Source organism: Corythoichthys intestinalis, unplaced genomic scaffold (genome assembly GCF_030265065.1).
Source record: "Corythoichthys intestinalis isolate RoL2023-P3 unplaced genomic scaffold, ASM3026506v1 HiC_scaffold_23, whole genome shotgun sequence".
NCBI lineage: Eukaryota > Metazoa > Chordata > Actinopteri > Syngnathiformes > Syngnathidae > Corythoichthys > Corythoichthys intestinalis.
Genome location: NW_026651592.1, coordinates 3,602,058 through 3,622,924, shown reverse-complemented (window position 1 = coordinate 3,622,924; position 20,867 = coordinate 3,602,058). Strand labels below are relative to the sequence as shown.

Below are 20,867 nucleotides of genomic sequence, written 5' to 3'. Positions count from 1 at the left end.
AATCTGTGGAAAGAGCTGAAGACTGCTGTTCACAAACACTCTCCATCCAACCTCGCTGAGCTCGAGCTGTTTTGCAAGGAAGAATGGACAAGAATGTCAGTCTCTCGATGTGCAAAACTGATAGAAACATACCCCAAGCGACTTGCAGCTGTAATTGGAGCAAAAGGTGGCGCTACAAAGTATTAACGCAAGGGGGCCGAATAATATTGCACGCCCCACTTTTCAGTTTTTTATTTGTTAAAAAAGTTTAAATTATCCAATAAATTTTGCTCCACTTCACGATTGTGTCCCACTTGTTGTTGATTCTTGACAAAAAATTAAAATTTTATATCTTTATGTTTGAAGCCTGAAATGTGGTGAAAGGTTGCAAGGTTCAAGGGGGCCGAATACTTTTGCAAGGCACTGTACTTCGAGAAACAAGTGGAAAAACTGTCTTATATGTATCTATTTCCAATGCTAAATCACAAAAAATACATTGAATACACACAAATATGGGGGGCGACATCGTAGTTTTTCACTTATCGCGGCAGGTTCTGGTCCCAATTAACCACGAAAAACGAGGGATCACTGTATTTCTTCATCTGACACTGTGACGTAACAGGTGACCGACTAAAGTATGTAAAAACACGGCTCCATTAGAAGAACTACATTTATATCTCACGAATAAACGAACATTTTTATATAAAACTATGTGAATCATTAATAATGTGGCGGGGGGGAAATGATTAGAAATTTAGTCAGCTGATTGTGGCTGTGGTAGGCGGGCTCAAAAACGAGTGGAAGCCATCTTGAAGGTTTGGATGAGAAGAAGCCTCTTCGTGCTCTCGGCTACAATTCGACACAGCTTAAACAAACGAAATAACCACGATTTACTTCGCTTATTTGAGGTAACGAGGCCGCTCGATTCGAACGCAATATGTGGCTTTAACCACCCGTTTCACATCCAGGCCGTGGTCGCTAATATTGAACGCTATATTTCGCCGTCGATAGCTAGCATGAAGCTAAGCTAGGAAGCTAACTAGGTGACGTCGACTGTAGGTGTTGTTAAAACAAAACCAACAAATGGAGCCGAATGTCGAATATCACACAAATGTCGACTTGATGTTTGACATTTTTTTGTGTGGGGAGGGGTTTTTAATACAGCGACGGCTCATGAACGCGGAGCTAAATCTACGTCATCGTTTTTTTGAAGGCTAGGTCAGGCAAGCCTGGCTGAACACGAATAGATTTTACAGACGAGGCCTTGGATTTTTTTCCCCCATTTACTTTTAAAGTCATTTTGTATATTTTTCACCTGCTCACATGTCCTTTTTGATGGCTTCTCGCAGTCCAATGAAACCAAAGACTTACATCCTTTACACTCGAATCAAATGACCATTTTGTTTACTGTGTTTGTTTGTGGTCGGCCTAACTACTTCTGTGCTTTAGGGTTTGTATAAAATCCGACGCAGAGGACGCAGCGGCTCAGTGGAGCTCCCTGAAATGGTCAGCTTGAACAAGTGGGCCCGTATTTGAAAAGCCAGCTAAGCCATCCCCAAGTTTGGGATTCCAGACACCTGCTGTCAAGACCCACGCTCGCTTACGACCGCCGTTCCGGACTGAAATCTGTTTATAAACACTGAAAAGAAGTTCTCGCTTCATGTCCCAGAGACGGCAATATTGTGACGTATGTGGCAGACTTAAATATTTGGACACGTATCGAAAACAAAGCCCCGACAGGGAAGGACTACGCTTAATTGTGGATTAACTCCCCACTCGAGTTTCACCATTATTGAACTAAGAAACTAACGAGGAAACATGAGCACTGCCAGGATGGAGAACCCAGTCATCCTGGGCTTGTCAAACCAGAATGGACAGCTCCGGGGCTCGGTGAAGCCGGCTGGCGCTCCGGGCGGTGGCGGGGGAGGCCACCAACAACAGCCGCTAAACCAGATGAAGGGCACAATCAACAATGGCAATTCCCAGGCAGCCCCAAATAGTAATGCTGTCATCAAGTAAGTTGCATGAAGAAAAATTTGGTACTGTACCAAACTGCCAAAATTGTCCAAAGAAGTCAATCAGCTAAAATGATGAATATGGAATGGGCACTTCAGTCTGAGCACAACATACCTTGATAGTAGGGCTGTCCCAAATGACAAATTTTTTGTCCGCCGACTATTTTTACGATTAGTCGACTAATCGATTAATTAAAAAAAAAAAAAAACTTATTTAGCAATGAAATTTTTGTTGACTCTAATCAATTCACAAAAACATTTTGGAACACTTAAATTCTTTGTTAAAGTACAAATAAACACGTAAATAACAATAATAAATCACAAATAAACAATAAATTTAAATGCTGATAGCATTTACTAGTGCAAAAGAATAGAATGTAAACAGATTCAGAACACTGACTTCGCCTATTCAACATGATTCAAAACAATTCTTTAAAAAAATACCTAGCATTAATATTATAGTATAGTACTATATATAATAGTAATTATTCATTGCCAGTCAGATTTTTTATAGTGTGTGTCATTTTGAAGCTATTCTTAGTGGAGAATCTCAATTCTGAAGTATGTGGGATTAACTCCAGAAATCGTTATTTATATGAAGAGCATGACATGCTTTTATTTTGAAATGTTCACCGGAAGTACATTTGCTAAACAGCTAATTTAAGGTTACCACTCCGCAAAAGAACTTCTTGTCATTGCATGTAGTGTCAGTAATAGATTTTTTTTCATTTTTTTGTTTGCAAATGCTGTAACCAACAATTTTCCATGTTTGAAGTGTCACCTTTTAACCGCAAGTTTGCGTTTTGGAGAAGACTGATAACGTTTTATAGCAGGCTAATATAGGTTGTATTTTTTTCCCCACATTCACCTTAGTATAGCAATGCTAACGTTTACGGTGTTTAATATAGATGCGTTTTCTTATTTTGTATGTGTAAACTTTAATTCTTTAGCGTGTTGATGAGCGAAAGGAACTGGAGTCTCGTATGCCATCAGCATGTACGCACGCGGCGATAAAACGCAGCCGTGAAAATTACCGCCCTCAATTTTATTTAGCGTGCGCTAAATGGACGCATTGCATATCGCGGCAGGCTTAGCAACTTCAATAAAAGATGTTGTTAGTTAGATGGACTTACTCCTGTCGTCTTCAAAAATTACAACTGGGTGACAGCATAGGTGTTCATTCACGGCTGATGTGCAGCCAAGCTTTGCATTGAAGAGACGGGACACTGCATTGTACCCTCAGTCTTTTATTTGAAATAAGTCAATGTTTTGGACACTAGTACGCTTTTTTTGGCTTTGTGACGCTTTCCCGCTTGCATGCAGTTTTTAACCCTTCATTAACCGTCGACGGGATGTTAAGCTCGTCGACGGATTTACAACATGAAAGATGTCGACTACGTCGTCTAGTCGTGACAGCTCTACTTGATAGTTGAAAATGTTCAATTATATTTTTCAAATGAAATTCGTCTAGAATATTTATCACTTGTTAAATTGCAAATGACATATTTCACTTAATTATTCCTCACGAGAGTTTGGACTTTTACAGGCCTGGAGATGACTGGAAGAAAAATTTGAAATTGCCCCCAAGGGACATGAGGATGAGAACTTCGGTTTGTATTATTATTATTTTTTTTTTATAAACTTTATAACTTTTACTTGAATTAAGAAGGACATTCATAACGAGGATCCCAAAAACCTTGTAGAAGTGCTTAGATTTCCCAATTTAGGAGGCGTACCATACTTTGTAACAACTTAAACCCTGTTTTAAATATGTTAAAAAAAAAAAAAAAAAATGAAATCTGGTGATCACCCAATTTTTATGGTCGTTGAAAAAGGTTGCTGCTCAATGTAGTGGAAAATAACTAGGAATTGTCTTTTTTTTCCCAAGAAGTTTTAATAGTACTGCTAATCCAAACTTGGGTGTCAATCTTGCAATATCTTCATTTTATTACCGGGGGCTCAATGTGGCAAAAAGTGAGTACTTCAGTGAATGGCAGAGGATATTGTAGATAAATCACTGCTTCTGTACTGAACAAATGCGCACAGTACCTACATTTACTCTATTTTTGGCTTCTATCGGGCTCCTTTCTAATAGGGATAGGAACCTCTGGGTACTTGGTGGTAAGATACGATTCGTGATACAAGGCGCATGTTAACGATCTCACGATATGGCGATACGATTATCGACACATGAGTCGGTCATTTTAGGATATTCTACAAAACAAACAGAAAAACAAGCTCTTTTCATCCTTCTGTGAATTGGAATTCTATCACTAGTGGACGTCCAATCAGTTTAAAGTTGAAGGGATGGAACTGAATGAATTCATTTGCTGCTATCCTTCCCACTTCAAACGGATTGGATGTCTGGCTGTCAGTGGCAACCAGTGAGTTAATTTTGTGGCATTTCATGGCATTTCCTGTTGATTTTTGGTCGCTTCCTTTCTCTTTTGGAGCATTTCCGGGTCACTTCCAGTTGACTTTGGGTTACTCAAAAGGAGGAATGTCCTCAAATGCCGAGACTGCTCCGTTCACGGTTTCTCTGCTTTCACGAAATGCTAACTGGCGTTCAGATCCGCTTCCCAACATGAAAGCAACACTCGAAACTAACGAAGCAGCGGTGGCGTGACATCAAACAAGTCCGAGTGCAACAAAGTGGACCTGTAATGAAATACCAGTTTTGCATAGCGATTAGAAATCAACCATTTAGATTAAATCAACCGAATAAATAGCCAAATTAACATGCAGTCCTTACAAGGGGTGTGACAAAATATCGAAATGGTGATATATCCTGATACTTTGTATCCCAAAAGGTTATCGATATGCTCCTGCCAAGAATCGAGACAGTTTTAAAATGTGCCAATGTCTAAAAAAAAATTTAAAAATAAATAAAAAGGAACCAACAAGTTGCAACCAAAATCTTCCCCCATAATAGTGTCTCAATTAATTCTAAGGCTGCATTGACAGTGCTTGACGCCCAATCCATTTTGACTGGGAACGTTTGTTCATTCGAAACCAGAGCATTGTCATTCTGTCCGATATTTACAGGCCACTTGCTGTTCATTTTATGGCATTTACAGGTAATTTTCAGTTCAGTTTGAGTCACTGCATATTCATTTGGCCAATTCCCTTTTCTGTAACACAAAATAAACAAGAAATGACCCATAAAATACCCCAAAATCAACATGAAGTAACTGAAAATCAACAGGTAAATGACCTTAAATAGCCCAAAATTACCTCATTTGCTGCCACTGACGGCCATAGACGTTCAATCAGTTTGAAGTGGGGCCACCCTCCCAGTTCAAATGGATTGGACGTCTACTAGTGATAAACTCATTCCAATTCACAGCAGAAGCTTGTTTTTTCTGTTTATTAGTTTTTTTGTTGAATATCCTAGAATGATTTCCTGACCAATGTATCGATAATCGTTGTATCGCCATATCGTCAGATTGTTATCGTGAGTAGGGCTGTCCCAAATGACTAATTTCCTCCCGATTAGTCAGCCGACTATTTTTACGATTAGTCGACTATTCTAATAATTTTTTTTTTTTTTACTACTTTAATAATGAAATTTTTGTAGAAGCTTATTATTCACAAAAACCATTTTGGAACACCTACATTCTTTATTAATGTATAAATAAATAACATAAATCAATTAAATAATAAATCAATAATAAAAAATCACAAACAAAGGTAAAATGATGCTGGCATTAACTAGTGCAAAAAAATGTAAACGGAAACACTGAGACTTCACCTCTTTAACAGGAGTCAAAACAATTCCCACTCTTTTTGTGGTATGTCATTGTCTATATTGTTCTAAATGTTAAAATGAATTGAAATGTCCCGGACAACCATTTTCAGAATACTTTGTGTGAGTTCAGATGCTTTTTCTGGTGTGCATTCTGCATTTTTGGGGGAGGGGGAAAACTGTTCAACTTTTGTTTGTTTTAACCTGAAAATAGATAAAGTAGAGGGCACACTGAAATATTACAACTATTTTGAATGAGAGGCACACATACTCACAGTAACAAAAATTAAATATACAGTAGTAATTTTATAGTATACTCCTATATGTATATACACAATGATACTTTATAATATAAAGTGACTAACATTAGTGCAGTCATGGGTTACAGTAAGCAGGCCAGTGCTGTTTCCAGATATATTTTCATTATATTATGTATATACAGGATGTATGTATATATTTTCCCCAAGTGGGAGCTTCCATTATCCTAATAAATATAATAATTTAAATATATAATTATATATATACATTAATTATTTTATTAAATTAAAATGCACGTTGGTACGACGCACATAAAGGTAACTTCCATTTTGAAAAACATCGTTAGAAAGTTGTATGGACTTACAATCCGCTAGCTTGTTGTTTCTTGTTGTCTTCGAAAATTATACAAGTGTTCATAGCTGACGTGCTACTGTTGTATGGGAGCTCAACTTAGCAAAGAGTACACACAGTGGCACCCTCCATATTTTCCTTGATATAATTCCAGGCTCTGGCTATTCTGGTCCGCATTTTTGGCTTTATGCCACTTTCTCGTGCCACCAATTCTGCCCTTTTTGGTAATTGGCGGTGTTTTCAACTCCTCGCCATAGTGAGGAGTGAACCGGCGATTCACTTGGCTCGTTGTCGTCGGTTCGGCCCATGTTCTCCTCAGGAAGGCGGCGGCGTGCATAAAAACACCGAGAGGTGTCGGATGGCTCTTTATAGATACTTTTAATGTCCAAAACAAAAACGCAGGGGCTGCAGCCACTGAACTCCACGCTAAACGCGCAGTCGCGCACTTTCCAAACTCACCAATCTCACTCCCTCTCTTTCGCTCCCTCTCTCTCGCTCGCCCACTTTCTTCCTCTTTGCTCAATCTGACAATTCCCGGTCACATTGAAATAACAGCAGCCCCCTTGGGGGTGTTAGTAACAACCGCTTGTATCGCGAGCGCCCGCCATTCTAAACTTTATCCGCATGTAAAAATTTTTTTTTAACCCCTCAATACCCGTCGACGGTATGTTTTGCCCGTCGACGCATTTACGTCATCAATGACGTCGACAACATCGACTAGTCGGGACAGCTCTAATCGTGAGCTTTGTATCGCAAATCATATCGTATCATGAGGTACCGAGACGTTCCCACTCCTTGTCCTTACCATCAATGCTGAGATGTGGCGGATGAGACAATGTTACGCGACCTAAAAAAAAAACAAAAAACCTGAAGACAAAACTGAGGACGAGCGTCGTAAAGTCGAAATCACGCAAGTTGGGTACATTGTACCTCAGGTACTACCTGTATTGTCACACCCATACTTTTCTAATACGATTATTTTTTTTTCCTCTGGTGAAACTTCAATGGTTTTAGTCACCACAGGGTCATCATTCACTAAACATTGGCAACACACTCCTGTCATAAGCTCGTTCCTATTTGTTAGTGTCAGCATTGCAAGTCGTTAGGGATCCCCCTGAAAAATCTCTAAAATCAGTCACCGAACTTTACATTATCCAAGATTTTACCTTTCGCACAAGTGTTAAAAAAAAAAAGAATAGTACTTTGATGAACTCTCATGGAATTGTGTGGCTGATTACGATATTGCTCTAAATTTGACCTAATGAGCTTTCTGCTTTTTTAATCTCTCCCCTCCCCCTTTTTTCCTGGTACTCTACAGGACGTGACTGCAACAAAAGGCAACGAGTTTGAAGATTACTGCCTAAAGAGGGAGCTGCTCATGGGCATCTTTGAAATGGGCTGGGAAAAGCCGTCTCCTATTCAGGTGCCTTTCTCCTACGCAAATGTTTGATGCCAAATCTACTAGAACAAGCGTATCTTGGTATCACAATGGTGAGCATATCTTCAAAGCGCACGTTATCGCATCTGCTCGTAGGAGGAAAGCATTCCCATCGCGTTGTCGGGGAGGGATATCTTGGCCAGAGCCAAGAATGGCACGGGGAAGAGTGGAGCCTACCTCATTCCCTTACTTGAACGCATTGACCTGAAGAAGGACTACATACAAGGTGGGGATTTTGAAATGAAATGTGCCGTTGAGTGCTTATGCGTAGAACTTAAAAGTTATCAAATATTTTAGTAATCGAGTATTTTACTAAAAATTCCATCGAGTTATCGGATAAAACATTTTTTTTTTTAGGTAAAGAGCAATTGTTAATATACACGAGAAAACAAGACATTTCACTTAATATTGAGCCATTTTTAGACAATCAATTTCTTTTAGATGTATATAGTTGAAAACTGTCAACGATTGCATCTCAGATATGACTAGAAAAAAAATCCAACAAATTCACTCTCAAAAAAGTTAAGATTTTATGAAACAAATTATTTCTTGCCTAAAATTGTCATTACAATTGATAACACACATTACTTAAAAGGTTAGGTGTTTTTTTAACTATCCCCCCCCCCCCCCCCCCCCCCCACACGTTTTTCAATTGAATTTCCAATTGTGTCAAACAATTTTAAGTTCTAATTAAGTTTTACGTTAGTCTAAATCAGGGGTGCCCAAGTCCAGTCCTCGAGAGCGCCTATCCATCTTGTTTTCCATGTCTCCCTCCTTTAAGACACCTGAATCAAATGATCAGCTCATCAGCAAACTCTGCAGGAGCCTGATAACGATCCTGATTATTTGAATTAGGTGTGTTGGAGAAGAGAGACATTGAAAACAAACTAGATAGGAGCTCTCGAGGACCGGACTTGGGCACCCCTGGTCTAAGGGGCAGTTTACATGGCAACTCTGTGCCACAAAGACTCAATGACTGAGTTGCGGACTCGCCTCGCGTGCATATGGTGTCGGCCAAGACGAAAATTCTGAATCCTACCTCCAAAGTGGAAGAATCCGATTGAGGGTGGGCTTCCTCGGCATGCATATCAAGGGCTCCTGCGGCGCGAGACCGCGTTGTTAACGTCAGCACTCGTGCACGTCACATTGGGCGTGCGCAGCGGTGCTAAAAACAGCAAATATGGCAGAATATCAGCTTTAATTTACTGTTTTGATAATATTTTTAAATTAAATATGTTGAACGTTTAAATTTTTGTGCCTTTTTGAGCAAAAGAAAAATGACATTGCTTCGAGTGGGCGGGCATATTTTTTTCTGGGCTGAGGGAGCTTGGTGGGGTCCAAGTGCATCATTCTCTGTCGCCCAGTAAATCTGCACTGCCCCCTAGGGCCTGGCATGAATACTACATCGTTTTTATGCGGAATTGCGACATTGTTCAAATGGAGCCGCAAATGCAAATTTAAAATTGCTCGTATTCTCGGAGAGTCACCATGTAAACGGCCCCTAAATTGTAGGTCCTGATAGGATTGAGTTTTTGCAACGTTCAGAATAAATGTATACCTGCTGTATTGGAGCACATTCGGCACCAGTGCTACTTGTTTTATCCATCAATGACTACCAATCTAAAATTGACAGTTTTATTTTTATTTTACATTGTCATTACACTGCAGCGCTGTTTTTTTACAGATTTAAAAAAGCCTAAATGAAAGACACGTTAGCCACGCATCGAATGTAGTCAAAATGTCCTCCTCCGAAGGGCTAAAGTTGCATTAGCAAGTAGGGGTGCACGATATCCATTTTTTTTAAACCGATACCGATATCAATAACTTCCTGCTCCTCAAGGCCGATACGATACAATAACCGACAATATATATAATAATTTTTAAATGCATATTCACCTGAGTTTTTGAACGCCTGTAGGTAAAAAATATTAATGGTTGATTCAGCATAGATTTGCCTTTGAGCGAACCAGAATTTTCATGATGACATGAACATTATTATAATGAACAGACAAGACCAGTTTTTACTTCAAATAAAGTGCCCATATTAATTTTTTCAAATTAATATAATTTGAGTCAATCAGAATTCATTAGTCAATATCATTGACAACTGGTTCCCCTGAACAGTGAACACCGATCTAAAACAAACATAAACCCAACAGGTATTGTGCTTTGTCAGCTGATACAACATTTGGTGCAACAGGAGAGGAGACTTTTGTCGTTTTAGTCCATGAAACTTTCTAAACCTGGCAATTCTAGAACAGCAAGCCTATAAATAACCAAAAGGCTGCAAACATTTGCTAATTGCCATAGTAAGGTTTCTAACTCGGTGAAGGAAAGATGCGGCCTCTAGAACAGTTACAAAACTTTGCATACTGGCAAAACAGGAGTTGAAACAAACACACACATCCCAATCCGACACGTGCTGTCAAGTTCAAAAATAGATCCTTAGGTAGACATTGTAAAATTACCCAAAAATAAGGAGACAAGACACTCAGTTTTCTTGGCCAAGGAGAGCAAGATGTGACTCGTGAGTCACCAAAATTGATCTAAAGGAAAAAAATCCTCCTTGGTATTTTATTTAGGGGTTTGTCCTAAACAAAGATGGATGTCGCCCTCAAGAAGGGGAGAGCAAGCTGGAGACACCCATGTGGTTTTCGATTGGATATGTGTGTGCATGTAGGTGGAACTAAGTGAATACACATGTGGAAGCAAGAGCTTATGTAAACAATCATGTAAACAGTCATTACAATCATATAAACAGTCAAAATAATCCAGACACTTCAGTTATGCAACGCTGCGGCCATGGAAGATGTCCTCGGATGGAAAATTGTACTCGAAGGTCTAGACAGAAGTCCAGACGCCAGGTGCTGAAGATACCTCGGAAGGTCTAGTTACGCAATGGTGCGGCCATGAGGCAAAATAGTTGTCATCCCGACCCTCTTTTACCCTTTGTAACACTTAAGCATTATACTACAACCTGGTATAGCAAGCAATAATCATTTACTGGTTATATAAGTAAGAAAAATATGGCAATATGTATTATTTATGGTATATATGAGCACAAGCAAATATATAAGTAAGAAAAATATGGCAATATGTATTATTTATGGTATATATGAGCACAAGCAAATATTCAATCAACCAACCAAGCAAACATTTAATCAATCAAACCCCGATAATTACCTCAACACGTGCCAAAAATATTAATAGGACCGATAATATATATTGTTATCAGATTTATTGGTATGACGTCATAATTCCCATTATCGGATCGATAATTATCGTGCTCCTCTATTAGCAAGGTACAGTAACATTAGTCTTATTTATTAGCGCTGCGTTAACTTTACCTTGTCCCGAGTATCGCTCCTTCGCTCTCAGGGTAAACGTGATGCCTTTGGTGGAATGGGGGCTAAGCGGGCTGGGTTTCGGGGACGATCATTGGTCGCGGGGTCGAGCCGGGGGTACAGAAGCGTCTGCGGGGCCGCGGGTAGCCAGGGGCAGTCGAGGGTAGTGTTATGCAAGTGCTGTCTTACAGTGAATGCATTAAATGGTGTTCGCCTTGGTCTTCAACTTGAAATGCTCCCACACTTTTGACATGTTCTGCTTTTTCTTCGCTTTCGTCAGCTTCTTCGTTACTCTATATTCATGCGTGTTTGAAATCAAATGCATGCGCCACCTCTCCCTTCTACCTCTCTATGCACGTGATGTCAGCGCGTTGTGCCGCAATAAAAGTAGTCCGGGCAAAACGAGTTACTCGAATTATTTAAGTAATCGTTTCAGCTCTACTCATGTGTTCTTCACTCTTTTGGGAGATGATGATGCCTTTTTTCCCTCCCACCTTCACAGCATTGGTGATAGTACCCACCAGAGAACTGACTCTGCAAGTAAGCCAAATATGCATCCAGGTCAGCAAACACATGGGAGGAGTCAAGGTGATGGCAACTACGGGTGGGACCAACCTACGCGATGACATCATGAGACTTGATGAAACAGGTAATGCTTTAAACACCTGGGCGAGGCTCATGACTCATTTTGTGAGTTTAATTTTTGTTATATTTTTTTCACAGTTCATGTGGTCATTGCCACCCCAGGAAGGATTTTGGACCTCATCAAGAAAGGAGTTGCCAAAGTTGGTCAAGTGCAGATGATTGTTCTTGATGAGGTTTGTGCTTTTATTGCAGCAATGACACTTACAGGTGAAGATAGTTTTTATTGTGGGGATGCAATATTTTTACCACTTTAAGAGTGGGAAGACTATTCATTTCGATGGGGGTTCTTTCAACTCAATTTAAGGGATGTCACCCACATACCCCCTGGGGTTGTTACCAGCATTCCATCGCATCACACGTTCAAATGGATGCTCAGGGTTTCCCCAGAAAAAGGCTACACAAACCTCATTTGAACTTTAACATTGCTCAACAATTTTATTTTGAATTGTAATTCATTCCAGGGTTTCCCCTCCATATTAAATATTGTGGCGCACAGCCACACCAAAATAAAAGTTGCTGCGCTGTGGAAAAAAGATTTTTTTTTTTTTTAAAGACCGTTTCAAACTAGCGGCAGCCTAGTGTGAAGGGTTCAGCAGCAACCTATAGACCAGGGGTGGGCAAACCGGTCCTCAAGGGCCGCAGTGGGTCCTGGTCTTTGTTCCAACTGACCCAGCACAGATAGTTTAACCAATGCGGTTTCAGCAGAAATGAGAAGCACCTGACTGCAATCGACTGATTGCACTTGTAAAACAGCAGATTGGTGAAAAGGTGTCCTCTTAATGGGTTGCAACAAAAACCCGCACCCACTGCGGCCCTTTGTGGAATTAATTGCCCACCCCTGCTATAGACCCTACCCACGTGACGTCACAACTCCGCCCTCCTGACTGGTTCCGCCCAATTGTCCGTCAACACATCGTGTTTACCTGTTACGGCTACCTACATTCCTCCTATTTATGGCGTGTTTTTCTGCTCGTTAACATTAATATTCAAAATGGTGAAGGTGTGTGTGGCGGTCGGTTGCAATAACAGAGAAGATAGACGGAGAGACTTGAAGTTCTACCGGATTCTGAGAGACCCGGAGAGGAGAGAGCGAGATGGGCTGCTGCAATGCGACGAGAAAACTGGGCTCCAAACGATTACCACAGATTATGTAGTAGTCATTTTATATCTGGTAAGATGCATTTAATATATATTTAGAGGGTTTCGGGCTGACAACCACAATTAAGATCATTGCTAGGCTAATCGCCGACAACATACACGTATGTATGTAGTGAGAGTGCTATCGCTAAACCATATAAACATTAAAAGACCTAGCTCCATTGACAAATGACATGAAATACATTAGACTTGACAGTGGATGTTAGCAAGAACAATAGATTTTGGATTGAAAATTTCGTAACTCACCTTTCCAAGCACAAGATAGATTCCTGCCGAATTTTCGTGGACGAGGACCTGTTTCACCCAACCAGCAACGAAGTATTTATAAGCCTCCAAGCTCTTGAAGTTTTTCAAACTTTCGTGAGAATAGGCTGATTTTGTGTGGACAAGATAGTTGTAAATATCAGGGTAGCGAGCAGATGTCAGGCAAATACGGCAAAGACAGCGGGTCGAAAAACATCGATTTAGGCATCAAATATGGATCTGGCGAATGGATAAACTGAAGCTTTTCCACATGACGCCTTTTATGCAACGCATCAAGTGAGTTTACGGCATCCGAAAGCACCGGGTCTTCCATGAAATGCATTATAAATTGCTCGATCAATTGAGACCATTGATAATACAGACACAAAATGACGGACAAGGGGGCGGAACAATACAGTGATCACGTGATTTTGTGACGTCGGTGGGTAGGGTCTATTCATTGTGCATTGTAATGTCCGTAACTTTGCGAGACCCCCTTAAGAGACGATTGGACAGGGAGCTGTGACGTAGAAGGAAGCGAGAAGGAGAATGGGCGAGATGGTGGTCACGTGTTGTTTATTTTGTTTTTGTTTTTCTTTATAATGGTTGCCACAATAAAGTGGGTTAGCCAGTATGTACTTCCTTGATCTAAGTACATGTAAGGCCGAGACTTGAATGGAACAACACTTCTTTATTCAGTGCGCTTCTCAGCATATGTGTCCGACACATCAAATTCATTTTATACTGTAATACCACACCCACAGGAAGTGCACACTATGGCAACAGCAGTGTGACATAAGTATGTCACATCTCCAGAATTCCCCCCCCCCCAATCTGGGGCATTACAGTGGTTTGGATCGGACTTTTCTGCGAAAGTGAGCGCTCGACGGCCGTCTTGGACGGAAGTTTGAATGAAATTGTGCCGAGAGGTGGGCCGAGTGCCGCTGTGCTATTGTCAGGGGCAGGCGTACTCCATATCTGTGCTATCAGGCTTTTTCGGCGGACAGATATAAGCAATCACGGCTGACGAAACCTTGATAAATGCGCTTTTTCATCCAAGTTTCGCAAGCTCTGGGGCACTCGAAAAATGACTCTCATACTTCTCCTTGCTGAGCTAATGGTACCTCGATATGTGTTTGTGTGGAAATGTAGTTCACGAACAACACCAATGAAAACAATTCACCTTCTCACCGAAACTAGTAAAACTCTTCACACGCCAATTAGAATTTCCCCCTACTCCTTGAAATGGGTCCATTACAAGGGCGTAGGTTTGGTCTCAATATTGGTAGAGAGTATATAACAGCATAACCTGCATGTACACTTTTTGCTGGGGATGGGACATTAATAAAACCAAACAGATTAGGTGAACAGGGGTCAGGGCTGCATTTCTCACCAATAAGAACCTAATTAATTGATAGTCTAAATGATCAATGCAAAAACAAACCTACTGACTTGTACTCACTTTCACACTATAAATTTATAACATTTTAATCTGATGCTTAAATCTATTCGAATAATTTTCTCCATGTTGTTTTGAGTGTTAAAGACTAGTTAACAGATTAATGGGTGAGATTATTCAATTTACTTCAGGTAAATATTACCATTTGTTCTTATTTAGCCCATACATTTAAACCTTGGTCATTTTTCACCAAAATCATATGGAAAAAGGCGTTCAAATAATGTTTTAAACAATATCCATTCTTGAATTAGGAACATTTCTGACGAAAAAAGGTTTTTATGATTAAATGTACCGTATTTTTCGGACTATAAGTGGCAGTTTTGTTTTTTTCCCCCCCATAGTTTGGCTTGGGGGGGGCGACTTATACTTATTTCATGAAATCTGAGTAAAATTTACTTGAGGTACTGGCAGATAATTTCTATTAGCACCAGTCAATGTAAAGTGAAGAACATAAAAATGTTTGTCACTTTACCTTAATTCCCTTAATTCTGCCTTATTCAGCACACTTCTGTATATTCATTCAGCAATGTGAGCATTCTCACACAATGGTTCGTTATTTTAAAAGATTGAATTTGTCCTTTTCAGGCTGACAAACTTCTGTCTCAGGACTTTGTGGTCATGATGGAAGAAATCCTGGGCTTCCTCTCCAAACAGAGACAGATTTTGCTTTACTCTGCTACCTTCCCCCTCAGCGTGCAAAAGTTTATGGTACGTCCTCAAATGACTGTTTTGTAACTCAAAAAAAAAAAAAAAGAAAGTAACTCAAATCCTGCCATTGACGGCGTTAGACGTTGAGCTGCCAGCCTCTCCCAGGCAAAATGGATTGGACGTCAATGGCACATGAATGAATCCTAGTTACCTTGGTCTTTCCAAGGGAAAGAACAAGGTATTGTTATTGTGCAACTTTATTATTATAATAATTATTATTATTATTATTATTATTATTCAATAATTCTCCGCGTTTTTTTGAGCCAACGCACAGCCCAAACCGTAGCACCGATCGGCACCGTTGAAGTATCGGCACGACCGGATTTTTCGCGTGACGATGGGAATTTTTCAAACCGCCACGAAAAATTTTCCGTTCGCCCGTAAACGGCAATTTTCCGAAAAATAAAAAAAGTTTCAAAATGTATCTAGTCCTACAATTTTTGACCAAATCACATAATTTGGGCATCAAAAATTCCGGGACGTTGAGGGGCATAAAAGTTGTATACAGAATTTGGCAAAAATTTACGGTTCCCCCGAAATTTGCCAAAAACTTTCCTATTCATTTTGAATGGAAAAAAAACGCGCGCTTCACAGCCCGAACCGTTAGACCGATCGGCACCGTTCAAGTATCGGCACGACCGGAATTTTCGCGTGACACAGGAAACTTTACAAATGGCCCCGAAAATTTTTCCGTTCGTCCGTAAACGGCAATTTTCCATGAAAAAAAAAAAAGTTTCAAAATGTATCTAGTCCTACAATTTTTGACCAAATCACATAATTTGGGCATCAAAAATTCCGGGACGGTGAGGGGCATAAAAGTTGTATACAGAATTTGGAAAAAAATTACGCTTCCTCGGAAATTTGCCAAAAACTATCCCATTCATTTCGAATGGGAAAAGTCCCATTCACTTCCAATGGGATTTCCATAGAATTTACATTGCATTGATGCCATTGACGGCCATGCATGTCGAATCTACTGATGCCAATGTACTTGGATTCAATTGACTATATGGATGTCGATGCCATTGACTGCCACGGACGTCCAAAATTTTTCCCATTCATTTTCAATGGGGAAAAAACAAAATTTCCCCAAATAAACAGAAAATGGCCAGATATCAATAGGACGTGTCCCCCAAACTTCCCCAATTCCATTGACGCTTATGGGGGGTGCTGCCATTGACTTCCATGGACGTCCAAAATTTTCCCCATTCATTTTCAATGGGGAAAAAACTAAATTTCTCCAAATCGACAGAAAATGACCAGATATCAATAGGACGTATACCCCAAACGTCCCCAACTCCATTGACGCTTATGGGGGGTGCTGCCATTGACATCCATGGACGTCCAAAATTTTTCCCATTCATTTTCAATGGGGAAAAAACTAAATTTCTCCAAATCGACAGAAAATGACCAGATATCAATAGGACGTATACCCCAAACGTCCCCAACTCCATTGACGCTTATGGGGGGTGCTGCCATTGACATCCATGGACGTCCAAAAATTTTCCCATTCATTTTCAATGGGAAATTTTTTTTTTTCCCCCAAATCAACAGAAAATGACTAGATATCAATAGGACGTGTCCCCCAAATGTCCCCGATTGCATTGCTGCTTATGGAGGGTGATGCCATTGACGTCCAGGGACGTCCAAACTTCCCATACATTTCCAATGGCATTTCTTCATGTTTGTTCATTCTATTGATGCCAATGTACTTGGATTCCATTGACGCTTATGTAAGTTGACACCATTGACGTCCATGGACGTCCAAAATTTTTCCCATTCATTTTCAATGGGAAATTTTTTTTCTTCTCCCAAATCAAAAGAAAATGACTAAATATCAATAGGACGTGTCCCCCAAATGTCCCCGATTGTATTGCTGCTTATGGAGGGTGATGCCATTGACGTCCATGGACGTCCAAACTTCCCATTAATTTCTAATGGCATTTCTTCATGTTTGTTCATTCTATTGATGCCAATGTACTTGGTATCCATTGACGCTTATGTAAGTTGATACCATTGACGTCCATGGACGTCCAAAATTTTTCCCATTCATTTTCAATGGGAATTTTTTTTTTTTCCCCAAATCAACAAAAAATGACCAGATATCAATAGGACGTGTACCCCAAATGTCCCCGATTGTATTGCTGCTTATGGAGGGTGATGCCATTGACGTCCATGGACGTCCAAACTTCCCATTAATTTCTAATGGCATTTCTTCATGTTTGTTCATTCTATTGATGCCAATGTACTTGGTATCCATTGACGCTTATGTAAGTTGATACCATTGACGTCCATGGACGTCCAAAATTTTTCCCATTCATTTTCAATGGGAATTTTTTTTTTTTGCCCAAATCAACAAAAAATGACCATATATCAATAGGACGTGTACCCCAAATGTCCCCGATTGTATTGCTGCTTATGGAGGGTGATGCCATTGAGGTCTATGGACGTCCAAACTTCCCATTAATTTCTAATGGCATTTCTTCATGTTTGTTCATTCTATTGATGCCAATGTACTTGGTATCCATTGACGCTTATGTAAGTTGATACAATTGACGTCCATGGACGTCCAAAATTTTTCCCATTCATTTTCAATGGGAATTTTTTTTTTTTCCCCAAATCAACAAAAAATGACCAGATATCAATAGGACGTGTCCCCCAAATGTCCCCGATTGTATTGCTGCTTATGGAGGGTGATGCCATTGACGTCCATGGACGTCCAAACTTCCCATTAATTTCTAATGGCATTTCTTCATGTTTGTTCATTCTATTGATGCCAATGTACTTGGTATCCATTGACGCTTATGTAAGTTGATACCATTGACGTCCATGGACGTCCAAAATTTTTCCCATTCATTTTCAATGGGAATTTTTTTTTTTTGCCCAAATCAACAAAAAATGACCAGATATCAATAGGACATGTACCCCAAATGTCCCCAATTACAATGATGCTTATGGAGGGTGCTGCCATTGACGGCCATGGACGTCCAACTCTCCCAATCTTTTCTAATGGCATTTCTTCATGTTTGTTCATTCTATTGATGCCAATGTACTTGGTATCCATTGACGCTTATGTAAGTTGATACCATTGACGTCCATGGACGTCCAAAATTTTTCCCATTCATTTTCAATGGGAATTTTTTTTTTTTGCCCAAATCAACAAAAAATGACCATATATCAATAGGACGTGTACCCCAAATGTCCCCGATTGTATTGCTGCTTATGGAGGGTGATGCCATTGACGTCTATGGACGTCCAAACTTCCCATTAATTTCTAATGGCATTTCTTCATGTTTGTTCATTCTATTGATGCCAATGTACTTGGTATCCATTGACGCTTATGTAAGTTGATACAATTGACGTCCATGGACGTCCAAAATTTTTCCCATTCATTTTCAATGGGAATTTTTTTTTTTTCCCCAAATCAACAAAAAATGACCAGATATCAATAGGACGTGTCCCCCAAATGTCCCCGATTGTATTGCTGCTTATGGAGGGTGATGCCATTGACGTCCATGGACGTCCAAACTTCCCATTAATTTCTAATGGCATTTCTTCATGTTTGTTCATTCTATTGATGCCAATGTACTTGGTATCCATTGACGCTTATGTAAGTTGATACCATTGACGTCCATGGACGTCCAAAATTTTTCCCATTCATTTTCAATGGGAATTTTTTTTTTTTGCCCAAATCAACAAAAAATGACCAGATATCAATAGGACGTGTACCCCAAATGTCCCCAATTACAATGATGCTTATGGAGGGTGCTGCCATTGACGGCCATGGACGTCCAACTCTCCCAATCTTTTCTAATAGCTTTTACTTTGTTTAGTGCCATTGACTGGCATTATGGTCCATTCTATTGATAGACCTGAGTGGGGCTAAGATTTGTATCTCCACAGAGGAAAGACCAAGGTGTAATTTCTCCCGAAATTGCAGTTTCTAGTTCAAATTCTTTTTCTCAAACACTTTTGACTGTTTTTGTAGAACTCGCACCTGCAGAAGCCCTATGAGATCAACCTCATGGAGGAGCTCACACTGAAGGGTGTCACGCAGTATTATGCTTATGTCACCGAAAGGCAAAAAGTGCATTGCCTCAACACTTTATTCTCCAGAGTAAGACTGACTTTTCTGGTTCAATGTCACATAAGACTTACTTCAAAAGAGTTTAAATGTAATAACTGTTCGTATTGTCTTCTAGCTCCAGATCAACCAGTCCATAATCTTCTGTAACTCCTCTCAAAGAGTGGAGCTTCTCGCCAAGAAGATCTCCCAGCTCGGCTACTCGTGTTTCTACATTCATGCTAAGATGAGACAGGTCGGGATGCACGGTTGACTGTCACGAATTATTGTTAAACTGATGCCTTGTTGAAGATTGTCTGTCAGACAACCGTTATTTGTTTTGGCTTTGAGTTCAATTCATCTTTCTTCCTCTCCAGGAACATCGCAATCGCGTGTTCCATGACTTTCGAAACGGTCTCTGTCGGAATCTCGTCTGCACTGGTAAGAAGCACACACTTTGATTGTGAAGAAAAATCTAGATAACGTGCTAAAAATAAATGACAATAGTCCACAATTTTTCCCTATTTCATTAAAACCCACTTTTTTAAGCAGACAAAAAGTTCAAAAGACACAGAAATAAGTTTTTCTTGGTAAACACTTAACCAGTCACTGCTGTTTTCCTGCTGTGATTAAAAGTGGACAACTGATTTCTTGAATACAGTCTATTTCTGTCCCCTTATTTGTGCTGTCAGCCTCCAAATACCGAATTTTTCGGACTAGAAGTCCCCCCCCCACACACACACACACACATTTTGGCAGAGGGTGTGTCTAATACTCTGGAGCGACTTATGTGTGATTATTTACGGTCGAGTCGGGCAGACTTCTCTCTCGCCAACTTTAAAAAAAATATATATTCATATACCGTATTTTTCGGACTATAAGTCGGTTTTTTTCATAGTTGGGCTGGGGGTGTGACTTACACTCAGGAGCGACTTATGTGCGAAATTATTAAATTGTTTTTTTTTCGGGCTCGTGCCTACAAATAAAACATAAAATTTTGGGTTTTTCTGGACTCGGGCAAGCAAATAAAGTTAATTGATCGGGCTCGGGCCATGGCGGGCTTTAATACTCGCGGGCCGGTCTGGTCGGGCTGGATTTTTTAGGCCCGATCTAACTTCTAGCGTCAGTAATGTTAGCCTACCGTACATCTATTCAGCCTGTTGATCTTTATTGTATTTTAAATTGCCTTTCAAGATGACATGTCTGTTCTTGGTGCTGTATTCTATCAAATAAATTCCCACAAAAAATGCGACTTATTCTCCTGTGCAACTTGTTTTTTTTCCTTTTCACTGCGCATTTTTTGGCTGGTGCGACTTGTACTCATGTGCGACGTATAGTCCGAAAAATACGGTAGACAAAGGCAAACCAATTGACATGGAATAATTTGTTGACTAACGTGACGCTTATGTCCAATTATGTGGCTCTTTTCATCCTTCTGTAAATTGAAATTAATTTCTCTAG

General features: G+C 40.0%; 1 protein-coding gene across 1 annotated transcript in view; it reads left to right on the top strand.

Moving 5' to 3' along the window:
- The first annotated feature begins 743 nt into the window (after positions 1–743).
- Positions 744–20,867, top strand: part of LOC130911192 (probable ATP-dependent RNA helicase ddx6) — a 30,414-nt gene continuing 10,290 nt past the window's right edge. The window contains exons 1-11 of the mRNA XM_057828988.1: positions 744–887; positions 1,429–1,994; positions 3,541–3,604; positions 7,667–7,771; positions 7,883–8,012; positions 11,633–11,779; positions 11,854–11,948; positions 15,221–15,343; positions 19,332–19,460; positions 19,546–19,662; positions 19,784–19,847. Coding sequence (XP_057684971.1) covers positions 1,798–1,994; positions 3,541–3,604; positions 7,667–7,771; positions 7,883–8,012; positions 11,633–11,779; positions 11,854–11,948; positions 15,221–15,343; positions 19,332–19,460; positions 19,546–19,662; positions 19,784–19,847 — 1,171 coding nt within the window. The 5' untranslated portion in view covers positions 744–887; positions 1,429–1,797. The remainder of the gene's footprint in view (positions 888–1,428; positions 1,995–3,540; positions 3,605–7,666; positions 7,772–7,882; positions 8,013–11,632; positions 11,780–11,853; positions 11,949–15,220; positions 15,344–19,331; positions 19,461–19,545; positions 19,663–19,783; positions 19,848–20,867) is intronic.